The 24,845-nt window shown below is 36.3% G+C and overlaps 1 protein-coding gene, 2 long non-coding RNA genes and 1 other non-coding gene across 7 annotated transcripts; 1 reads left to right on the forward strand and 3 right to left on the reverse strand.

Annotated features, from left to right (window-relative positions):
• Window positions 1-662: 662 nt before the first annotated feature.
• Window positions 663-3,728, reverse strand: LOC113273434. Of its 4 annotated transcripts, none has more exons than XR_003322401.1 (9): window positions 3,461-3,728; window positions 3,324-3,374; window positions 2,874-2,913; window positions 2,629-2,676; window positions 2,359-2,509; window positions 2,202-2,258; window positions 2,012-2,055; window positions 1,730-1,848; window positions 663-912 (listed from the first exon to the last, which is right to left on the reverse strand). It is a non-coding gene; the product is annotated as an uncharacterized LOC113273434 (long non-coding RNA). The 4 variants fall into 4 exon arrangements; XR_003322399.1 differs by having other exon boundaries at window positions 1,118-1,848; XR_003322398.1 differs by having other exon boundaries at window positions 663-1,848.
• A 2,376-nt stretch (window positions 3,729-6,104) lies between these two features.
• TRNAR-UCG lies at window positions 6,105-6,175 on the reverse strand. The gene has a single exon. It is a non-coding gene; the product is annotated as a tRNA-Arg (tRNA).
• A 240-nt stretch (window positions 6,176-6,415) lies between these two features.
• LOC113273435 lies at window positions 6,416-9,451 on the reverse strand. Its single transcript, XR_003322402.1, has 3 exons — window positions 9,218-9,451; window positions 7,988-8,110; window positions 6,416-6,826 (listed from the first exon to the last, which is right to left on the reverse strand). It is a non-coding gene; the product is annotated as an uncharacterized LOC113273435 (long non-coding RNA).
• A 6,664-nt stretch (window positions 9,452-16,115) lies between these two features.
• Window positions 16,116-17,903, forward strand: LOC113273436 (epidermis-specific secreted glycoprotein EP1-like). Its single transcript, XM_026523152.1, has one exon. It carries the CDS (start codon window positions 16,173-16,175, stop codon window positions 17,538-17,540), a length of 1,368 nt encoding a protein of 455 aa, XP_026378937.1. The 5' UTR covers window positions 16,116-16,172; the 3' UTR covers window positions 17,541-17,903.
• Window positions 17,904-24,845: the final 6,942 nt, after the last annotated feature.

Genomic DNA, 24,845 nt, shown 5'->3' on the forward strand with positions numbered 1-24,845 from the left:
TCAAGTTATAGGTTTGAGGTTTGAATTCCGCATTGTCCTAGTTAAAAAAAAAATGTATTTGTGAATATGTGCTTGTCGTATTTCCTGGAAACTTCTTTTATAACTCATAAGAGATGGTAGCAGATAAGGCTAAACCTTAATTCTCAATTATTAAGAGGACGAATTTCGTATCTTGTACACACTACACCATATCTAGGTTTTCCTTATGAAGAAAAAGTGTTACTAAAAAATACAAGCTAATTTTCCTAACTAGGAAAAATAGTTACCTATGGCCCGTTATATAATGTGTTGGGAATTTGTCTAACTCTTTTGCTCCATTAGGAAAGTTCAATAGCCTAACACTCCATTTTCATTACATTATTTATCCTAACTATTGGCATTTTATACTTTATATTTACTTTATAATGTAAAGATTATGTTATAATCTTTTCTAACTCTTTATATAACTGTTCAAGTAGCTAGTAAAGAGATGACACGTGTCTTATGTTTCAAAATAGGCTCACGCATTTTTTCCATTAGGAAATTTTCAGACTTTAATAAAAGAAAATAACACTTTCAGGTAATTCCGGCACGGGATTGCACCTGAAAATGTCAGGTTCCGACAACCTGAAAATTAACGTTCCGGTGACCTGAAAGTACACTGCAGTTCATATCATGCCAGATTCAAATTCTTAAGTGCAAATTTATAAAAAAAATTGTTGGTGAAACTACAAATCCGTGTTCATATCAAGTATTTTGAGCCCAAAAGTATCAGCAATCTTTCAAATTAGAAAGCTGATCACCTGGGAAAATACAACAAATAGCCTACTTTTACTAAGAGTTGACCCTGATCATAACTATTTCCCCAGCTTCAGCAGTAACCAGCAATGCAAAAACACCAAAGGAAACTGGACCAAACTTTCCAGAATCAACCTGCGAAGTACGACAGCAAATTTACAAATTCGAATTTGATTGACAAAACAAATTATCTATAAAAATTTGCAAGATGCATATCACATGGTGAGTTTTGTGAATTGTATTCTAATAGTGGGATCTTTGATCCCATTAGTGAAAGAACGATGAAGAATCTATGTAATTTTGTGAATTATATCCTAAAATAGCAGCAAGTTGAAGTTACCTTTCAAATGAACTCACAGTCCCATCAAACATGTGAAAGAATTGCTGAAGGATCAATCTCATTCAGCTTAAGCTCATCCAAGGTCTAGATCCGCAATGCAATTAAACACAAACAAAACAACCATTTCCAAATGCTACAACTTACTCTCCAATGGTAGAAATCAAACAAGTGTGCATTGGCAATCAGAATTCAATGGAAACAATCCATCATCAACAAAGACCGCAATTAAAGGAACTAGATTTTTTATCAACATGTGAAACCTGACACCGACCTACCTAGTTTTCATCAACAGGAACCACGACGTAGATCCCTTCTATATATGTTTTACACAACTCATGCAGAAGGATCTATTTTAGGATTCCTCCAGTCACCTATTCTGTCTTCCCTCGGCAAAACATGTATAATAACACACTAGAGGATGCATCATGGTTATAAATGACATCAGAAGCATGCAACTACATAAGAACAGCAACAACAAAATTGATCCATCCTCCACCATTCATACTATAGAAGTGCTAATAAGGAACCAACTCAAGAACTATGATCTATGGTTCTAACAATTGATAGAATGCACCAACCGATGGGAAAAAAAGAACGGATTAAAAAAGTTACCTGCCTTGCTGTGCCAAAGCAACAAAGACCACCAGGTTTCCCGCCAACTCCACAAGACTCAATGCTGCTTTTATATCTCTTTTCATCAGCTTTTCATCAACTTGCTCCAAAACTTTCCACTGTAGAACAGTAGGTTCAACAGAATTTACCATTTTACTATTAAGTCAATTTTTCATAAATCAACAAAACAAATACGTTCAATTTTAATTCAACTCAAATTCTCTTTGATAAATTTACATCAACGCAATCATAGTAAAAGTAAGAGAGAGTATTGTTGTATACCTTCAATGTTTCACCATCTTCTATCAGTTACCTTTGAGTAGTACCTGGAGGGAAACACCAAAAAAGTTAACAGCAAACAAAAAGTTGTACTAAAGTTGTTACGATTAAAGACAAGAACTAAAAATATTAAAGCACAGGGTTGAGCAAAGCACAAACCTATAAAATGCGTACAGAACGAAGAAATACTCACTTCTCTTTAGATGTTTTGGTTGTAGAAGTCTTTGTTTAGCTCGGTTTCTGGAAAAATCTGCATAACCACCTCCCAAATTGTTCAGAAATGGTGATAAAGGTAACGAAACTACAAATCGCGTAGAACAGAAACCACGTAAGAAAGAACCGAGGACAACCTAAATAAATTTGATAGAAGAACCAACTTTTCTAATGCAGACATGCAGTTGTAGATATGTTCCATCTATAATTTTGTTTTTTGTTGTGGGCAACCAGATTTTTTGATTCAGATTTCCTTTTGAAAGCACTAGGTTTACATGAAGCTTTCTCCTGCAACACCCGTCAAGAAAAACATTAAATGCTAAATGATCATTGTCTTATATCTTGACGTATATATAGTAGGAGAGGATGCAGAAAATATTGAAGCCAATTCAAATACAGGGCCTCACTTATCAGCACTAGTTTGGTCTTCCAGCTGTATGCATTTCATCAATCGTCTGAATAAATCAACAAGAAACAACATACAGACATTGTAAGTGTACTAGTAGTGTAATTCTCTCATTAATTTAATGAATCTGTCATCAAAAAACACTCTTAGTAACTAAAAAAAACCACAGATTTAAATGAGTAAAGATTAGTTATATTTGATGTTCACTTTCACAAGATTATTAACCTTGTCGAGCACCATTTTTACCTTGCCAAACGTCACCGATAGGGTTTGCACTTCTATTCATCTGAAACATAACAACAACAACAAAACAGAAGTAAGAACAATAAAAAGTAAACTTCTTCATCCCACTAAACTGAACAGCCTAAACAACTTAATGACTGCAATAATGAAAACCCATGTCAAATCCACAAAAAAAAACTCGAACTCGAATAAACAAACCCAATAACAACAAACCCTTCCTTTTTTCAAACAATCCAACCATATTCATACACAGACCCGTTAAAAAATTTATACATATCATCTTCACTAATAACAGAGTAAGAAAATCTCCAAATTGAAAAACCCTAGTTTAAGATCGAGTAAAAAAAAACAAATAAGAACAAAAATTGAAGATTTATGCCAACAAAGAAGAGAGAGACATCTCATTAGTTCTTCTTGTTCTTGTTCATTATTATCACAGAGTAAAGAACAAACCATTTTTGAAGCTCCAATAGTCTTCTTCTTGTTCATTAGTTCTTCTTTTGCCTGAGAAAGAGTAAAGAACAAACCATTTTATATCAAAATCAAACAATATCATCAAAAACAACAATAAATTAAGCTCGGGATTATACCTCAATCGTTGGCTAACAGATCGAAGAACAATTATTATCACAGAAAAAGGTTTTTTTTTTTTATTTCAGGGACAATATCAAAATTTTAGGGTTATGAATGTTTCAATTAGAGGTTTTTCTTTGATTTTAGATTGGTTTTTTATTCAAAGATTAACAAGGATTCAAGGATTTTTAGGGTTATGAACAAGAATTTGTTATAAGAGGGTTTTGGTTAAGGCGGAGTTAGAGAGGAGAGAACATACCGAGAAAGAGAAAGGAAAGAAGAGAAAGAGGAAAGTGAGAGGAGAAAAAATTAGGTTTTGGATAAAAAACTTTGGACGTTGGATTCCTCCTCATACGGATTGCGGAGATTTATCAACGGTAGACAATTGGTTTTGGATTCTCATTCGGATTAAGACAAGTGTGTTTCTTTTGAACACAAGTGTGTTTGTTTTGCACCTTCGTAAGACCAAAATCCAAAGTTTCGTATTTCGAAATACTCTAATTTTTCGTAGGAATGTAGAGTTTTATAGGAGGAACATGTCACCAAATCTTAGCTTCAAATTAATCGTCGTTTAGATGTTTTAGAGAAACAAGTGTCACCGTGTCAAGATTATAAAAATGAATCAAAAGAATAATATTGTTATCGACCTTCTGACTATATATAAATCTGAAAAATTTATAAGAATGAATCAAAAGAATCAGAAATGAAATCAAAAACTGTTACTTTCTTTTGATTAAACAAAATTTCAAAACTTAATGACAATAGATCAAGGGTTTCGTTAAAGATTCAGACTTATAAGTGGAAGAGGTCGATAAAAAAATCTGACAAACATTGGTAGGTTTAGTGCTCAGGCGTATATTCCGACATAGTAGGAGATGACATTGAGGATTATATGAACAATATTGGTAGGTTTATGATTCTTATGAAGATTCTGAGTTAGTCGAAGAAGAGATTATTTAGGATAATATAACATATATTAGTAGATTTAGATCTTTAGTGTAGATTCCGACTTAGTCGAAGAGGTCATTAAGGATAATATGAACAATATCGGTAAATTTAGGATTCTAATTTAGTAGAGTGGGTCATTAAGGATAATATGAAAAACACTTGTCAATTTATAGCTCCAGTGAAGATTCTATACTTAGTGGAAGAGGTCATTAAGGGTAATCTGAGAAACATCTGTAGGTTTAGAGCCAGGTGAAGATTTCAACTTAGTAAAAGAGGTTATTAAATGATAATATGAAGAATATTCTTGACCTATATCGACATTTGACTTGGTAGAAATTCTGAAGAATGTGATAAGGGAGTCGATTGAAATTCTAATTAGAAGTTTAGATTTTGTACTTGTGAAATTTGAAGAACAAACAAACAACCTATATCGAGTTTCTGAAAATGAATTATAACGAACTGAAGATTATATCGATTGAACACTCGTTTGAAAATTGTAATTTTAACATGCAACAAACTGAGGATTATCTTGGTATATTGTTGAACATTATGAGTTTCGAGAATAAATTGATTGAGATTCTGACATTAGAGATTGAACATTCGACAGATGATATATTCTTGACTTGACATCAAACTAATGAGCTTAATGTGAACGAGACGCGACATTAAATCAAAAATTGACGAAAATCATGAAGTAGATCTAATTCTCATGGGAATGAACTTCAATATGCGAGAACGAACTATTAAGCTACTATAAGTCGACATATTGTATGCATAACCTGGCTCCGAGATGGAAACTTGGTTGTGAGTGGACTACAATAAGTCGGAAACTTGGGTAAGAACGATGAATCCATCCATTTACAGGTAAGATTCCATTAGAATATTCTCCAAAACCTTAACCAAACACTATTTTGGCATATCGTATGCATAACCTGGTTCCGAGATCGAAACCTGGCCGTGAGTGGACTACTATAAGTCAGAAACTTGTTATGAACGATGATTCCATCCATTTACAGGTAAGCTTCCATTAGAATATTTCCTGAAACCTTAAACAAACCCTATTATGGCATATTGTATGCTGACTTTGCGAGAATGAATTGATAATGAATGATATTTTGACAATTAAGATTAAATACTCATCCAAAGTATATTTTTTGACCTACATCGAATTAATGATTATATTGATAGATAATAAAATCCGAGTTCCCGAGAATGAATTGATAACTAACGAGGTTTCAATATTAGAAATTAGCGCACTCGTCTGAAGATGTATTTTTGACTTACAACAAAACAAATATTGCTCTGGAAAATAATAAATACCAGATTTTCAAAATCGAACTGTGGATTATTCTGGTGAATAGTAAAGACAGGTTTCCATAATCGAACTTACAACAAACAAGATCTCTTGAACGATATTGACAAAATAGATGTCAATTCACTATACACAATTGCGAAATTCTTACAAATTAGTTAAAAACCAAAGTCTTTTATCTAAATAGCAGATTGCCATGCTATCGGATGACATAGTTGTCTTAAATTAGGCAAGTGCATACTAAACAAGAAAATGCGCATTTAATAGGCAATAAATCATTATAGTCATAGATAATTTGCATTACTGAAACACGCTACCGTTCCATATAAACTGCACACACAATTTCACACATTTATATAATTTGCACAACAAAGAAAACATTGATGAAAGATGCAAATGAGTGAACCTGGCGTGAATCGAACACGCATTTTCTGCATCGAAGTCAGACGTGCTACCATTGCACCACAGATTCATTAGTATTCAAACACGTATAGTTTAAAGAATTATATGATTATCTTCCGAATTTGTCAACTACAAACACATTTAATCACTTGGACAGACAACCAAGAACAAAAAAAAGTCAATCGAACACGCAGTTCCAAAACCCCTACGAAAAAGTGATTTGCAGTTTAGTCACTCATGGCACATAGTGAGTCAGAAGAGAAATTGGGAAATTGTGAGAGAAAAACTGAAACATAACATTCAGCAGCATGTTTTAGAATTGTTATCCTTTGGACAGTATTTCTAGATCAAATGCATCTTTGACTCTGTGGCTTACAAATTATCACGTATCACATTATCTACAAACAAGGAAATTATGAAAAAAACTCATGCTGACCTCAAGCAAGCTTGCCACATTTTACAATGAAACAAATAGAAGTGCAGAACCTATACAGGCCTCAAGCAAGCTTACCACTAGCCTCCACTGCAAATGGATATCTTCGACCTGGATTTATTCTCTGTACACCAAGCTAAAGCCAGAGGTACCTCCCTAATTTGAAGAGCATCAATGACCTTCTTCGCATCACAGAAGACATCAATCTTACTGCACATAGTCTCATAACACATAGCCATGAAACTGGACTACTAAATAGAAGCTTTGGACCAATGGGAGCCTTAAAATCTAGAACATTCAATAATCAGTACGAAATTCAGTAACTAGGGACACAAAGAATACTGCCAGTAACAACACCAAAGGGAAATGAAAACTAAGTTGAAAGGATTCCGACATTACACAACTACTGTTGTACCAATGCTAATGCCTTCCTACCCATGATAAAAATAAATGACAGACATCAAATCCAGCTGCCAGACAAAAAGAAAAACAGAGTTGCAAGTCCATAATCAATAAAGAAGACAATCTGCAACTTGACATGTTTCAGATTGCCACATTTTCCAATGCAACAAGTAAAAATGCAGAACCCATACTAACCTCAAGAAAGCTTACCATCAAACTAGCCCCATTGCTAACCTTAACCAAACTAACATGCTGTATCATTCTGTTCCTTCTCTAAACAAAAAAATCCTAAGTCCCCTAGATTACATTAGCATTTGATGAAGCAAGCATAGCAGCGAACCATGATTTTCTTTTTAATATCAGAAAGAGGCGGAGGGTGTGATCTCGGAGTTGGAGAGTGGCAAGGGTACTGATCTCAGCAGGATATGGGGTAGGCTTTCGACTACTTAACTTTAACTCTATTTTTGACATTCACACGAAGGTAGTCTTTTTTTATTTTATCTGTTTCTATTCGCTTAGTTTTAAGTCTGCTTTATATGAAACTTTCCAATGTTTGAGTTGCCGATATCCCAAGGACTCGGAGTAGGTTGCAAAACAGACAAAGCTTACCCCAGGAGCCATGGAACGATTAAATTAGCCATGTATATGGTATCGCCACTATACTAACCTCAATAAAGCTTAACATCAAACTAGCCCCATTGTTAAGCTTAACCAAACTAACATGATGTATCATTTGTATCCAGTATCCCCACTTTTAAGTGTAGAATGACCATTTAAATCAGAGGTCGGAAGGAATATACAAAACAGTAAAAACGGATTCTTAAAGAATCTATGGACCTAGACTAACAACAGTCATTTAGCAGTATTTCCCAAAGAATATCGTCCAAAATCCTGGATACGAGAATATCCAATCTAATTGCATACTTATGGTTTCTGAGAAATCACTAGAGAATGTTAAAGTGAAATGAGCATGATATAAAGATGATGGCCTTTTCACCTAGATAAATATCACAGGACAAACAAAAAATTAGAAAAATAATGGTGCACCTTTGATTTCTTCAAGCTCGTTTTGTTCTCTGCACACCAAGCTAAATCCAGAGCTACGCCCCTGCTTTGAAGAGCATCAATAACCTTCTTCGCATTGCAGAAGACATCAATGCCAACAAGATCCTGTAGGAGAATTCTGATAAGCCTCTTCAACAAAAAATGTAAACGAGAAGCAATATGTTACTCTTATCAAAATCTTTTGCCATATGCATAATGAAATTTAAGCTGATCAATGCACTTTCAACTAACTCTATTGCTCGACAATTCAGGATATCCTTCATTAACGATAACATCTGCAATTGGTTTTATTACGCAGTACTGCTAATTTATCACCACCATCAGACGTGTTCGAGTCTTTATTCTAGTACAGGAAAACTTGGCACCACTAGAATATAATACAAATCCTTGTCTAAGTATTGTATCCAAGTAAATGAACCAAAAGTACATAAAATAAAATGCTCAAAATCAGTGCGACTAATACACATTCACATATCCGCCCATTTCTGCGATGCTACTTTCTATTATATCAGGGTGTGAACTCCTAAGCGAATAGTGAATATTCATACAACATTAACAAGCATCGTATACACACATTAACATTTTGTTAACATTAAATTCAGCATCTCTAGCTAGAATTTGTGCCTACACAGGGTTGTACAGCTAAGTATATCTTATTAACATTAATATTTTGATGCTGCACCACATTCACATCATCTACTCTACATGGATTAAACCCCGATCTATAATAATGCACAATAACTTGTACTGATAAAATCATATGACACTAAGAGAAAACTTCTCCAAGAATCTTGTAACATCTATGTCATATTGTACTGGTAAAGTTATAATTATCAGTAATGGTCTAATGGAAACTCAATCAATTCTTTATGTATACCCCTAGTTATCTAACTATCCTCCTGAGTCCTGGAACAGTTTCCCTTTCTAGATAAAACCAGCATTTACCCCTCTGTAACAATTGCATGATCAACTCAAATCTTCCAAATAGCTCAAGAACCACAATTTCAACATCTTTCTCTGACATTAATCAATCTAAGCAATCACAGATTTGAGGAGATACTGAAAAAATACACCATAGAACACTAAATGCAATCAAACCCAAATCATAAAACCACCTAATTTAATCATATTTCAACATGCACTAAACCAACTTCAGAGTAATCAAAAACCCTAAATTTCAAACAAAAACAGAATAGAGATTGAAATACATACCATAATTGAGGTTAGATAGATTAATATGTCACCAGAGCTACGATCGAAAGAAGAAGGAGAAGAAATTGAACCTTTCGATTGCCCCTGGTCGTAGAGATAACACAAAATCAATGGTAAAACGGATTAGATCAATAAGGGAATCGAAACCGTAGGACAAAATTGATCGAGATTGAGTCTGTTTCTTTCAATTGATTTCAAAAGGGAAGCTCGGAGTGGTTTTTTTTGGAGCACATGCTTTGATTCAACTGATTTCAAATCAAAGTTCTCATTAGGTTTTCTTTCGACCATTTGTTCTTTATTGTACAGGCACCAGTATTGCTTTGGTTCTATCGAGTGTGACCGTGGACGCTGGACCCATTGGCTCTTGGACTAAAATTTTGGTTAAAAAATGGAACTAAATTTTGGTTCCCGCACCCATTGGTTCTTGGACTTAAGTTATTCTAGGGGTCTAGAACTATCAATCGGTTCCAGGCAAGAGATTTAAGAAGCTTAAAAATTCATTTTATTTTTCTAGTTATTCAACATAAAAATCAATGTGTGAGATATGTGGAAGTTGTTATAAATAAAATTGTATACAGTTATAAAGATGGGGTTGATTTTAGGATACACGTAGTTATGGGTAGAAATATTGACATTAGTTAATTAGTAGAGATGTGTTAGTTTTGTATAACTAAAAAACTCACACTTTGGAATAGTTATTTAGTTTTTATAAGTTAATTCCTAATTATAGTAACTATTGATTAATCTGCTAACTCTTTATAAGGGTTACTAGAATCATAATGCATCATTTGTGTTACCATAAAAAAATTAGTTAGGAAGCACATTGTTAGTAAAACCTAGATTTGGTGTAGTGACAAGCTGTCGTGATATTTGTATTAGTCTTGTTATTGATAGAAGGGCTCGGGACTATACGTTGATAGTATTACATGAGAGAAGACGCTCAACTTCCACAATTTGTATTTGGCGACACACATACAACCAACATTAGAAAACAGCTCATTGAGTACCGATGGAGAACGAAGAATTTCTATGATCCTGATGAAAATGTAATTTTTTATTTCTAGGTAGTTATCATATTGTTGTAGCTTTATGGACATTTAGTGTTGCACTCTTTCCGTTAGTCAAGGTTTACCAGCTGTATGGTTGTTCCTTGGCAAGGTTTTTAACGAGCCGGGTGCGTGTCCTATTCTTTTTTTCCAAGCTTTTAAATTTATTTTTCATGTATATTTTGTGAAGATGGTGATTTGGGTCCACATTCGAGGCATATCCATATCTGAGACAACTTTCAATGAGCTAGTCCAAGCCACTTTGCCGATTTATTTTAATATAAATCAATCCATTACTTGCAATAATAAAGTTATAAGCAAAAAAGTGTTTTGGATTTTTTGCAAGAAATTGCCAACCAGTATTGTATTTCTTAATTTTAGTAGAAAGGCATTATCATCAAAATATTTATAAGAGATCGTAAAATGATCAAACGCTTGAATATAATCGATGGGGCTAAACTTGCGTTGATATTAAAGTTTTGTTGGAGTTTTGTTTTAACCGAGCCAACAAGGAAACAATGTGGATTAAGAAATTTTACTGCATGCATATATCAGAGAAAATGGATATGTATCCAAAGTGGATTAAGAAATTTTCTTCACACACATTGCATCGGAGAAACTCTAAATTTTTGCGTAACTAAAACTAATTCTAATATATTGAATAATTATTTTTAGTTATTAAAATCTTAAAATTACGAAAAATAAAATTTTCATGATAAGAAAAAATCACACATAACACGATTGGAGATGAAAACCTTTTCCCCTTAAACCGAAGAAAAACTGGAATGAGGATCTCTTATATCTATTCCTACCTAGAAAACACACACAACAACTACTGAAAAGCTCCTAGTTAAGCATTTTTGTATTTCGACACATTTCAACTTCAATAATTTTACGTTGACACGCAGTATAACCGAAAATTTTTCCTGAAGGGATCCCGCAAACGAGGGCAGGTGAAAGTAAAAGTGGGTCCCCAATTGTGAGTCACAGGATTTACCCCGGGGTTTTCTCCGGTAAAACCTAGAATTATCCTTTCAACTCTCTCTTTCCAAACTTTGGCTTCATCGTCATAACCCACTGCTACGCGATACCTCTGCTACAATCAAACTTTGTAATCCAGTTCCAGTTCTCCTACATTGTGATTGCTCCTGCTATACTTTGAATCTGGTTTAAGAGAAGAAGGTATTTTCTCATTTACTCAATCAAATGTTGTATTTTTATCAAACTTTTTTGAAAAATTAAACCCTAACTTAATGAGTTGTTGTCCAATGTAAACATATAGAGTATAGACACTGTCAATTATAAGTTAATAGCAAAAGGATGGTTACTAATAATGGAGTTTCAGTTTTCTGTTGTAAAGTTGAAAGAAACCCTAGTTCATTTTTGTCTGCTACCTATTATCATAGAATCACTTTAGTACCTTGGAAGATTCTGGGTCTGGATTTGCATGCAATTTTTAATTAGAGATCTTACGAAAAAAAGTTTTTGATGATTTTTGAAATCCAAGTGAGCTATTTTTATCTGGTACCTATCTCACAGATCTTGTGCAGAACACGAAAAATATATGCCAGTCCCGCAATGCCGAAACGCAGATCTACAGAGGAAGCAAAACTTACGAGACTCGGAAACATATCCACCGAATCTCATTACGCGTTTGGGTGGAGAAAGTATACGTCAAAGTCTGATCCTTCATTTATATTTTAAATGATTGTTTCATCATTTAAATTATGGTTTTCGGACAAATATGGCGACTGGACACGGTTTTCATATTTTAGGATCGCCTGAATTAAAGCACCTCAAAACTGGATGACAAGTTGACAACCTTGTAAAGAGATACATTATGGATAGTTTTGACTTACACCTTTTCCACCTAAACGCGTTAGGAGACTTGGTGTTCATTTTCCGTGTGTGCGGAATCCGCCTCTTCTGCGATCTCACGTTATGTCCCAATTAATACTTCAGTTAAACAAGATATTTTAGTGGAAAAAGTAAAGAGAATCCAGTTTCCAAATAACTTACTCTTCAATTGTCAGGAATATAAAGCACGGTTTGGCTAAGTTAGTCTATGTAAGTGGTGGTTGAGATTTACCCTCCCAATACATAAATCTATGGCTGTAATTTCTCCTCTTAAACTATCATTTAATGGCCCATTAAGAAAAATTTAATTAATAAATGATTAATATAATAAATGGGTAACTAATTAGTGTTTTAATTATTATATCTGTTGCATTTGTTTGTTTTTCGATACACTCTATTATTTTTGAAAACTTCCTACTGGGTTGTATCTCTACTAATAAATAATTTTATATTAAGGATCTAGAATTTAAGATCGAAGATTTTGAGTAAGAAAACATTAAGTATTTGTGGTTGAAAATGGCGTAAATAGTGTTGTGAACTTTCGTACACGGTTTTAATTACTGTATCTGTTGCATTTGTTTGTTTTTCGATACACTCAATTATTTTTGAAAACTTCCTACTGGGTTGTGGTTGATCACCCATTTTCCTCCCTTTCCACAGAGAACGAAGAAAGACTACCTGATAAGAAATTATTATATATCACCGAGATTTGGGTATCCCGTTTTAAATTTAATCGAAGCGTTATTTTGTTCTAATTTGATACTTTTGATTTTGTAATTATTATTTGAAAGTTTTGTGATTTTGAAAGTAAGATTACATTTCATTTAGTTAACTTAATTGAGCTTGAATTATTGATTTTTATTATTGAAATCTTTTAACACGAAAAATATGGTCCTACACGAGTGGCGGTCCGGAACTTTGGACTTGCTAGCTGGATCGGACCCGACCCACAAGGTCGAACTTGTGTCCGCTAGAAGTCCGAAAATCCGGGTTGTCACACGCCACCATAATAAAATCACCTAATACCAATGTTGTCACGCCCCACAGCTAGGCGTGCTTTTAATTTTTAATCACAATCGTCATGTATAAAGCTTAGATTGAACAAACTTAAGTCTTCAATTAATTTTTTCTATTTTGTGTTGTTGTTATATTCTCTTTTATATTGAAATCTAATATTGTATATTTTATTTTAATACAAAAAACCATAATTTGGCTAACTTTGCCTGTGTTAGTGGTGGTCCAGATTTATCCTGCGGAAAGATATAAATCAATGGCCATGGTTATCCAGATCACACTAATTTTTTGCATGTGTGCGTTAGGTTTTAGGGAGATGGATGAGTAACCGTGGGTGCTCAATTGTTTTGACAGGTACCCAAAAGCCTCTATCCTAGAAATCTGGATACCCCAAGCTTCATTGTAGCAAAGCTGCCTTCGCTCCCTACAACACCAAGTCCAGCCATATCTGCCTAAAATACCGGAATTAATCATCTGCGCTGAAGATGAGATCACTTTGGCCGACAATGATTCACCTCGCAAGAAACCCTGTCTTTAGAAGATGCCCGAAGGTTTCTCGGCATCTACCATTGCCGAAGATTAAACATTACGAAGCCTTGCACCAAATAATACAATACCTGGGAATAGTATATCATGTTTCTTTGTATGTCTCCATTTTTTTTTGATGTGTTTCCCTTTCTGCATTTTATTCTGTTGTGTTTCCCTTACTGCATTTTGTTGACGTGTAATTTCCTCTTTTTTTTGCATTTCAGTATTAGTCCTTTTGGTTATGATCTACAGTGGCGTTGGTGGATCTTATTTATTCCCTGTGTAACCGTGTTGATATGATAATCTAATATATTTTCCCTAATATTGATCTGAATCCATAGTGGTTTTGAAGGAAATTTTCTGACACTGGCATCACCAAGCTAACGTATTTGAACTTCCTAAGCAGATGATTTCACTTTTGGCAAAAACTAAAATCAATAAGATTGCACTTTTAAAAAAAAATTAATCAAAGACGCCAGCAAATGTTATGGTTTCGGATAATGCACCCTGACTTATGTGTTTTACTCTATAATTGTTCGGTTTTCTTGAATAGGTTATAACTTCGTGTTTTACTCTTCTTATTGATCGCAATTCTCCAGATTGATATGCAATAAAGAATGAAAAATCAAACACTGTCATTATGATGACCATCATGAATGCTAGCATATCAGGTTATTTATAATTTCTTCTGCTCCACATTGAAAAGACAGAAGATTGTTATGTCATACGCCTACCAAAGAGGTTAACGATTCTAGAGGCGACAATGGGCGCACCTATTGGCAGGTGTAAGAGATGACCGGATTGTACAAGCGACTTTGTAAGGTAAGTATATGGTCTTACAAATCATCTCAGGAACAAAAAAAATGTACTCGATCATTGAAAGATGCATGACAATAAGGGAACTTCGATCTTTCCTCCCCAATTACATATTAGTCGGTTTTGAAATTTCTCTCTCTAAAAAAAAATACATATTGCGATTAACCCACATACTCCTGGACCATAAAAAGCCATGCAATGGTTACGGCAAACGGCTGCCAAGGAGGCTGACGATTCTGGAGATGACCATATCCACTTATTTTCCAAAGAGACCTCGCAACATAAGAGTATATATATATGGTATTACAAACCAAGAGATATATTTCCAGAAATAAAAATTTCAATAGCATATATCCCAATAAATAAATAAAAGGTCCGAGGAAGTACAGGTTATGTACAGATTTTTAAAATCGGAAAAATCAGAAAAATTTCAACTCATTTTCTTAATTTAAGATACTAAACGCGTACAAACTCCCTTTAAAATTATTTGTAAAACTATTTGTAGTATATAGTTTTCTCAATTTTATATGGCGACAACGCGTATAATTTTAGAAAAAAATTTTGATTTAATGAAGTGTGTTAACAACATTAATTGTTTACCCGATAGAACAGAGAAAACAAAACAAGAAATATTCCTAAAATATCTATGACCAAGCCAAATTTAACATACATCATACTAGAAGGATTTGATAAATATTCGGGACACATTTTATACGATATTAAAAGTTAACCAACATCAAAACCCGTGCCGTTATGGCACGGGTTAAGGGCTAGTATTTCTATAAAGAAAAAGAAATTCGGAGATCATCAAATAATGCTCCCTTTTCCTCTTAATATATTTTTCTTTAAATCAGTAAAAAGCAGAATATCATATGTATAAATATCCGAATTCTACCACTGTGCTATAGTGAAATTAGCTTTCAATACATTTGTAAATGAATAAAAATATGTCAGTCTCGTAATGCGGTAACACAGATCTAGAGAGGAAGCAAAATCCACACGGCTGAGAAACATGCCCACTGACTCTCATCATGTGTTTACGTGGAGAAGCTGCACGCCAAAGTAGAATCCATTTAAATAAACAATGGTTTTTGGTTCATCATTTAAACAATGGTTTTTGGTTCATCATGTTGCAAGTGGACACGGTTTTCATGTTTAGATCTGAGAGACACGCTGGAGAAGATGAGCTATAACTCCATACTGCTGCACAGTTTCTCGACTAGCAACCGCCTTTCTTCGAACTTGACATCAGCTGAGGGTACTCCTTGTACACCATATACACCAAAAAACACTTGCTATATATGCCAAATTAAATAGATATATAGATAACATTGGAAATTGGAATTTACCAGAAATCCAAGGAGATAAGAACCAAATAATCAACGTAATGCTATATATAGATAACATACATTAATAATTGGAATGACCAGAAACCTTTTCAAGAACTTGCGTAGTAATAAATTTGTTTTCTTACTTATATGCACATGGGTTACGCTAAGGCGTTTGTTTTCTTGTTTCTTGATTAGTAAATTTGTCCTCCGGGTTTTGATGGAAAAAAAATTAGAAATTCACATGGGTTATGTAATGAGATTCCTTACAAGATGAAATGAACACCTATAAAATGAACATCACAAATCCCTTTTGAAGCACCACCAACTAGCATTGTTTTAGTTGTCGTACTTTTACAAACAAATATGGTGAAATCTTCTTCTTTTCCATCTCTTTACTTCTTCGCATTCTTCATTTTGTGTTCTTCATCAACAATAGTTAGTAGTGTATCAGTTCCTCTTTCAAAGACATTCTCTTATGCCAATAATGGAGCACCACATTCTGGTCTTGTTGAATTCAATGCAAGCTTTCGCCCTTTACCCATCGAAAACCACCCATTTCGTCTTTGTTTCTACAAGCCTATCCATTCTGATTCTTACATTCTAGGTATCGGTATGGGAACCGCCGATGTAAATTCTCTTATGCGGTGGGTTTGGGCAGCTAACCTTGATAAACCTGTTGGTGAGAATGCTAAACTTGTCTTCAACCGCGGTGGAAATCTCGCCTTAATCGACAGCAATGGCCGATATGCATGGCAAACTAATACAGGAAGCAAGGGTGTAGTAGATATGAAACTACTTCCGAATGGTAACTTGGTCCTTGTCGATAAAAATGGCGGTTTTGTTTGGCAAAGTTTTGATCATCCTACTAATACTCTCTTGGTAGGACAAACACTTAATCCTGGAATCACTTCAACTAGTAACAAGCTAGTGAATGGGGCTTATAGTCTGGTTTTACAAGGCAAGCAACTTGGTTTGTTCTTCAATCCTCCTAACCCAAAACCAGATTCATCCAAACCCTTGAATTATTTCAACTTAATTGAGCCAAGTCTTCAAAATTTTGATATAGAAAATATTACCTTCAACACCGCTCCAGAATCCTTGGGAGACGCATTCGCCAACCAATTAAGCCTTTATACCGGTGGTCATAGTTTCGGATTCACTTATGCTCATCCTAAATACAACAGTACATTATCAATCTTTCGATTAGGTTCGGATGGTAATGCGTATATCTATACTTACTATGAGCAGGGGAGTTTTGAGCAGAATGCATGGGAGCAAACTTATGCCACTTTCTCTAGACAAGGAATCAACAGCGAGTGTTTAATGCCTGAGAAGTGTGGATCGTTCGGTCTTTGCAGCGATAACCAGTGTGTTGCTTGTCCTACACCCCAAGGACTCGCGGGATGGACAAAGCAATGTAAACAACCAAACATACCGTCTTGCAATGCAGCCAATGTTGGGTATTACAAACTTGAAGCTGTCAATCATTTCTTGAATGCTGGTGATGTTGAAAGTGAAGGACCGATGGATGTCAATCAGTGTATGAAGAAATGTAGCGACGACTGCAAATGTGTCGGTTTCTTTTACAGAGTGGACGGTTCAATGTGCTTGCGTACTACCCAACTTTATACCTTGGTGAAGCTTAGTGAGGATACAGAGAGTAATAAATCGCACACGGCTTACATTAAGTATGCGAAGGAGAAGCCCCAAAATCTCGTTCATCAGAACTAGCTGATTTTCATGGGTTTATGGATGAATACAGGTGCCAGATAAATTTCAATGCGTTGTTAGTAAAATAATGAAAGCAGGGAATATTGTCCTGCCCTTTCTTATGTAATACAAGTTCTATGTCGTGTATGCTTTTAATGCGCATCTTTCCTCTCTTCTCTTGAGATATCTAGGGGTTTGCGTTTTGTTTTTTTGTTAGTTTTCAGCGGTTTCAGGAATCGAGTCTTTGCTCTTAAGTTCCACCATTCTGATCTCTTTTCTTGTTTTATCTTTGTTTGGTTATTTTTTGCTTCGAGTTTCATGCTCTTCTTTAGGTGTATTCGCTAACATACGGTTTATGTGTTTTTTAATATTATTATTTTTGTCGAGGAAAAATCTTGTATGCTTTAAATACACCCGTATAGTTTGTTTTTACTTTACTGACTCTACTGCACTTCACTTCCAAAGTGCATACCAGATTCTGAATATATCCACGGGATTTGGGATCTTGCTAGAAATGATCTTCAAGATGCTCAATAGTTTTTTTTGGGAGAATTGGAAAAATCCCTCAATATGGGTGTAATATTGGAAATAGCCCCAACGTACATTAAAAATAGTTGGAAAAATGCCCCATTTCGTTGACATTGTCATCCAATCGAGTTAAATCAAATGTGTAGGGCCACCATCACCACCAAAACTAGAGGTGTAAATTGGGTTGTGCCAACACGAGCACAGCCCAGCACAACACACTAAAATTTGAGCACAGTCCAGCCCAACAGGTGACTTGGCACGTCACATCACAACACGTTAGCTTCCTAGGACGGGACGGGTTTGACTAATCAGCACAGTAGCTGAGCAAAGCACGTGGCACGGAGAAGCACAACACGTTAAGAAAGCGCGTCATAATAGGTATAAAATACTACCCAACATGACATAATACATCACATTTTGTATGTATTTCACAAAAGAGCCATTGTTCTAGCCAATTATTGACATTTTATTATTCTTTTATTGACTTATTTTCATAATAACACATACAATACATAAATATTTGGAAAACATCCATATTGGAAAATATAAAATAAATGTGCCCAGCACAGCACGTCACATCACGTTTTCTTTTCTGGCACAGTCCGGCACAGCACAGAACATCATAATCTACGACACAACACTGCACGACACATAGCACGCTAAGCACGTGATTTCGTGGGGGGTTGGCTAGGCCGGCACGTTTTACTCCTCTGACCAAAATCATCATCAAATTGGCCGCCGCCACCACCTGAACCTTAAACCTTGAACTTTAAGCCCCGAATCTTAAATTGTGAACCCAATATCATGAATTCTGAAGAGTATGTGATTACTGGAAATCCAGCAACACACCCAAATGGAAAGTAAATAAGATCTAAGACATGATAAACGCAAGAACAAAGGATTCTTTATGGGCAAATTAATAAAATGATCAGCTTCAAAGCACCTAATTAATAAACCGGCCAAAATTCCGAATACTTTCATAAAGTAGCCTTTCCATTAATATTTCACCTGGTCCTATCGAAATGGTCCAGCAAGTTGACTTGGTCAATTTTTAGGCTCAAAATTACTACCATATTCTCGCTCTTTTATCTTTACGATCTAACACTTTGTTTCCATTCCCTTGTTCTTCTTCTTGTTTCTGTCTCTCTCTCACAACCTTCTGGTCGAAACTAGGGTTAGACACTCAGGTGATTGATTAAGAAGATGTGATCAGCGATGAAGACGCAATTATTATAGAAGAAGAATAGTATTTGAATTAGTGATATTTTGAAATTTTGAAGTTTTTAGGGTCCCATTGGATGCAGCAAAGATGAAGTACAAATCGGGATGAAGGAATTAGAATCCAGGTAAATTTTTTAGAACCCACACATTATTTAACTTATTGTTTGACGAAAACTCATATTTAGATAGTGAAATCGATGGATTTCGATTGATTAGAACTCTAGGGTTTGATGTTCTTCCCCCATTTTGTTTAATTTTGTTAATTTAGGGTTAAATTTTGGTCGCAGGCACGCTGGCTAATTTATATTACAACCATGGAGTGAAATTGGGGGTTTTTGTCATAGACTGAAATTAATTGGGTTCGTTTTGATCATGAAACCAGTTGGATTAGATGATGATGTTGTGTGTGGCTACTACTTAAGTTATGATGGGTGTTTTGGAGGGTGTAATAAGAAGGATGTGAAGGCAAAATAGTGAATTAAACATATGGATTTAGTGTTGTTGACAAGGGTCAATATTACACTACTTCTAAAAGTGATGACCGTGGTGGGATTGGATACACAAACTGGTTGTCTAATGGTGAATGTCTATAGATCTTGGACAGGAATGGAGGTGGAGTCAAAGTTCAGAGATGGTTGATCGATGTTGTTATTTACATATCTAGAAGGTGCTTTTGAATTCAAGGTAGTGGTTGACACAACTGAAGACAGTTGGTGGAGGACATGGAGGTATTGGAGGCAATTGTGTTGGTCATAGATTATGGTGTCCATATTGGATTTAAAGTGGATGATTCGCATCGTGAACCATCTCTCAATGTGGTGGTTACAGTGTTTTTGTATTTGAATTTTTTAGTGAATCACTGTAATCATATGAATTCAATCAACTGCGAAAATGAACTTGATAATGGTGTTGTGTTGCAGAAAAGCTACATAAATGATTTAGATGTATGCTAGGACTGTGCAGGGGTGAAGAGTATAATGGCCAGGCGAGTTGACTCACCTATCTAGACTTACTCACCGAGGGTTAATTGGTCTTTTACTAAGGAGGTTAACAGACACATGCATTTAACGGCTGTTACACGTTTTTTTTCCAAAAAACGGGATGGAAAATGTCAATTTCGGTCACTTTATATAAACATTCAAAATAACGGCCAGTTTCTGAAATATATTAGAAAAACATGGCCACTTTATTAAAAAGCCCATTCTTTATTAATCTCCAACGAAATACAAGTTATACCCGTGGATTATCGAGAAACCATAATCCCCTCTCCAAGCCTATGGATTACAAGGAAACCCTAACTCTCCAAAAAGATATCTCTCTTTTACGTTGTCCTAAGGTCTCTATTTATAGGCCTGAGCAACCCTAGTGGTATACAACTCATATCATCTTGCCAAGGTTTCTTTATGCTACGCCTGGAGCATATTCCATAAAGTTTTCCCCCACCTTTCGCTGACCTCACGTGGTCTTGTCGGGACACTTGTCCCATTTCTTACTCGATAATTCATCTACTTCGTGGGGGTAGCTTTTCTTCCAAGCCAACTCACATTATTTCGTGGTTACTTCTTGTTGGACATATGATTCCCCTCGCGCCCTACGTTTCTTTTGGCGAGTTACCTTGTCCCAAACTCTACTTCGATGCCGCGTGGATAAGGATAATTCTGACTTGATTTGACAAGTCCCTGACAACGAATCTCAGGGCTTGAAGTAAGATCTTTTCTCCAGATTCTCGCGCCTTCCTATGGCCACGTGTCGGCTTATACTTTGGTAACTACATTTTTCCTTTTCTTATTCTGCTCGATCATAAAGAGAGGAGAATAAGAACCGTCTGAAGTGGGTAACCGCCTTTCCTCCCTTTCTTCGTCTTCCACGTGGTTCTCCTTCCTCGTAACCGTCGATTACCGGTTCATATTCTTCAATCGTGGGTCGTTTTGACCAGTCATATGGTATAAATACCTCCCCTTCTCATCTATCTAAGAATTTAGTCTTCTCCTCATTTTTCTCTTATCTCCAGTAAGCTCTGTTCTTCAGTTTTAATGGCTCCCAGAAAGATTCCTCCTCCAACCACATCTTGGAACTATGAAGAGTTTAAAACCGACCTTAATGCATTAGGAATCACCCTATCTCCCGCAATTGATTCCTCTGTTACTCCTCCCGTTACTGCTACTGATTCGATGGAATTAAACTATCGATGGATACGGGCTGAAACCTGGACTTCATCAAGGATGATTGTCACCATCGGACAACTAAGAGTAGGGCTTTCTTTTCCCCTATATGATCCCAAGAACCCTCTATTCCTTGAGATTTTAGCTCGCCTTCGCCCTAGTGTCTATCATCTAAGTGGGAACGTTATTCTCTTGGATAACGAATTTGTTCGAAGATCAAATGGCCTTCCTTCTCAGATTCCCGAATTAGGGTCGGACTTTCCTTTAGCTGATTATAACGTCGAATCTTTTCTGGAAAATTACCTCGTTCAATACTTGTCCACAAGATCGTACCAGGAGTGGGGTGTGAAGTTTACCCGTAAGATCTTGGCTGACCCATCCAAGGCACTACTTTTGGATGTCGATCCTACTGGTGAAAAGAGGAACAAGTATCTTCGTTTATCCAACGATCAAAATTGGATGATGTATCCTCTGGTGATCGAAGGCCCTTTCATGTGGGGCTTAGACGAGAATGGTGTGCCTCGTTCCGGTCCTCTTCCGAAGCATATCCACCTCGCCGAATATGAACCGAGTCGGTTTAATTGGCCCAAGATGCCCCTTGGGGTAAGTTTGATTTTTCATTCAATTTTTCTTTTATTTATTGTATACCCCTCTAATGCTCTTGCCTTTTGTCGTAGTATTCCTGCCCACCTCCTGGCATGACAAAGGCCCGTTCCAAGAAGCCACCTCAGTTCAGTTTTGTCTCTCGCGATTCATATCTTCTTGATTTCTTAATCTAACTCCTAATTTCTCACTTCGCAGAGGGAGGAATCTCAAGTTGCAGCGGGCCCTGCTGCAAACACAAGAAAGCGTGCTCGCTCTAAGGTCTCCTCCTCCTCCGCTCAGGTTCGTCTCTATTTCGCGGCTTGCCTTTTCCTCTTTGGTTCATCTACTAATCTTGTGGTATTTTTAGGATGACTCTTCAACCTCTCATCGTGCTCGGGAGCCTTCCCAACTTCATTCTCGCACATTGGATGTAGACATGCTATCTCAAATTCGTCCTTCGGGATTAACCCGTCCTCCTCCTAGCTCCTCTCGCCCTCATGTTGACGATTCTAAAGACCCAACATATCTTCCTGATATGAAATTTCTTCGAGATATTTTTGTGGAAACTCGTTCGAACTCCTCCTTGAGATCCACGGCTGCTGAATCCCTGACTTCCATAAGCTCTGATTCCTTTCTAGATGCCGATCAAGGATTTATCCAGAATGCTTCTTTGAATCTCTCCATTCAACAACATGCCGCCCTGCTATGTTTGGTAAGTGTAACAGCCGACTCCTTTCTTATTTTCCTTAACAACATTTCCTTACTCATTTCTTTCTTATTCGCCTCCTTAGGGACATAATCACAACATGTCCCATCTCGTGGAACTTCACGAAGTTCGGGACCTTATTGGTCGTCGGAGTGCTCGTATCGCTCAGTTAGAATTGCAACTTAATGAGGAGAAAAACATCTCGTCCGCTCTTCGTCGTAAGTTTGCCTTTCCTTGCCATTTGATTTTGCCTTAGATTTTCAGATTGCCTACTTACTTACCCTTTTCCATCTTAGATTCTGAGCAAAAGCTTAAGGATCAAGTCTTTCATCTTCAAGAGGATGTTCGTGGCTTAAACGAGGATCTTGACAAGATGGTGAAGGACGCAGTTTTACTTGCAAAGAAATTTCGTCGAAATGCCTAAGACGAAAAGGTCAGGCTCTTTAATGAATTCTTCGACTCAAAGAATATTCCTCATGTTCTCTTGGAGCTTGAGGTATTTTCTGATGACGAACCCGAACCGTAGCCTACCATCCATGAACTAATCATTTCTTCCGACGAAGGCACATGGTCTGATGAAGATGATGGGGCTGATGGGGATGACGATTAGAGAATACGATCTTTTACCCTTGTATTATTTTCCCATGTATATAAGCTTCAATCCCATATGTATATTACGATCTTGTTATTTTATCAATCAGAACTGTTGTTCCTTCTTTTAATCTTTTCTCGTCAAGTATATACTTGCTTCTAATTGTTAAAATATGCCTTCGACTTCGCTTTTTTCCTTCGTGCTCCTTTCTATGAGCTTTTAAATTATGCCTTAAACACTTCGTAGTCTTGAGAGGAGAATGCTAAAAAAGAACAAAAAATATAAAAGTATATACTTTCCTCTTGTTCTTATTGAGCTTTGTCCGATCAAGACAAGAGTATTCTGGTGACGCTCTTCATAAGTACGCCATTGCGGCGTGTACGTCTATCTTCGTTTACCTTTTATTTCCTTTTATGAGGTCTTAATGCGCCTCCTAATTAAGGTCTTATTGCGCCTCACCTTGTTTTTAAGGGTATTAATTTGGCGAAGTCTCGGGCGCTTGCTATTTTTGCGAATATCAATCCATCAACCTCGCCTTAACATCTTTGCTAAGTTTTCTTTTCTCGACAATATGACAGGCCTAAATATTCCCATGAATAATATCCCCATGACATTGCCGTCTTTTTTGGTCACACAACTCCCTAATCTGGAGGGTGTCATCCCTTTATATTCCCCCTGAGTGTCCCTTCAAGGAGGTTAACCCTAACATGCATGTTGGTCTCCTCCCATCCGGTTATTACGACATTCAGTTGTTTTCGCGACTTCTTATCCTCTTCGCCGATAAGGCTTGGAGTTACGAAGTCACACCCTATGTGGGGCTTCTTTGGGATCGAGTGCATCGTATCCAAGACTTTCCAGATGGACAAGGTCAGTAACGCTCCAGACATCCAGGCACCCGCAACTCAACCGAATACGCCGATGCCTTGGTCATATTTCTGCACTCCCTACCGAAGGCCATCATAAAAGGGGTCCCCAGCGGATAGGTCTTATCATTGCCCCTAGCTTTCTGTCCGAGAGTTGTCCACGACATGCGTTAGGTCTTTGGCTCTTGCATTTTTATGCGAACTAGGGTGCATGCCGTGGGTTCCCAGCCTTCCTAGGCGAAGGTTTTGAGTTTCCCTAGAAACTTTTTAGGGCTTTTTAATAAAGTAGCCAACTTTTAGAAATATATTTTAGAAAATGACCGTTTTTTTTGAATCATTATATAAACTGGCCGAGTTTGACTTTTTCCGTCCGTTTTTTTCAAAAAACGGGTAACAGCAGTTAACGGCCTACATGACAGTTATCCCACTATTAAAAAGACGTCTTAGTCCCTCCCAGTGCTAATGAGTTGAACCTGCAAATAAACGAGTCACTACTGAGTTGATAAGGCTTCCTTTCAAAACTTTCCACAAACAGATGGTGTGCGCAAAACTGGTGATGTAGAGGTGTCTCTTCTAGTGGTATTTGCGCAACCTTTTGTAGCTTTATCACCTGCAATTTCGAATTGGATAACTACCCAATAATCCTTGATATACAAAAACTCTAAAAAC

This window comes from Papaver somniferum, chromosome 4 (assembly GCF_003573695.1).
Source record: "Papaver somniferum cultivar HN1 chromosome 4, ASM357369v1, whole genome shotgun sequence".
NCBI classification, from domain to species: Eukaryota; Viridiplantae; Streptophyta; class Magnoliopsida; order Ranunculales; family Papaveraceae; genus Papaver; species Papaver somniferum.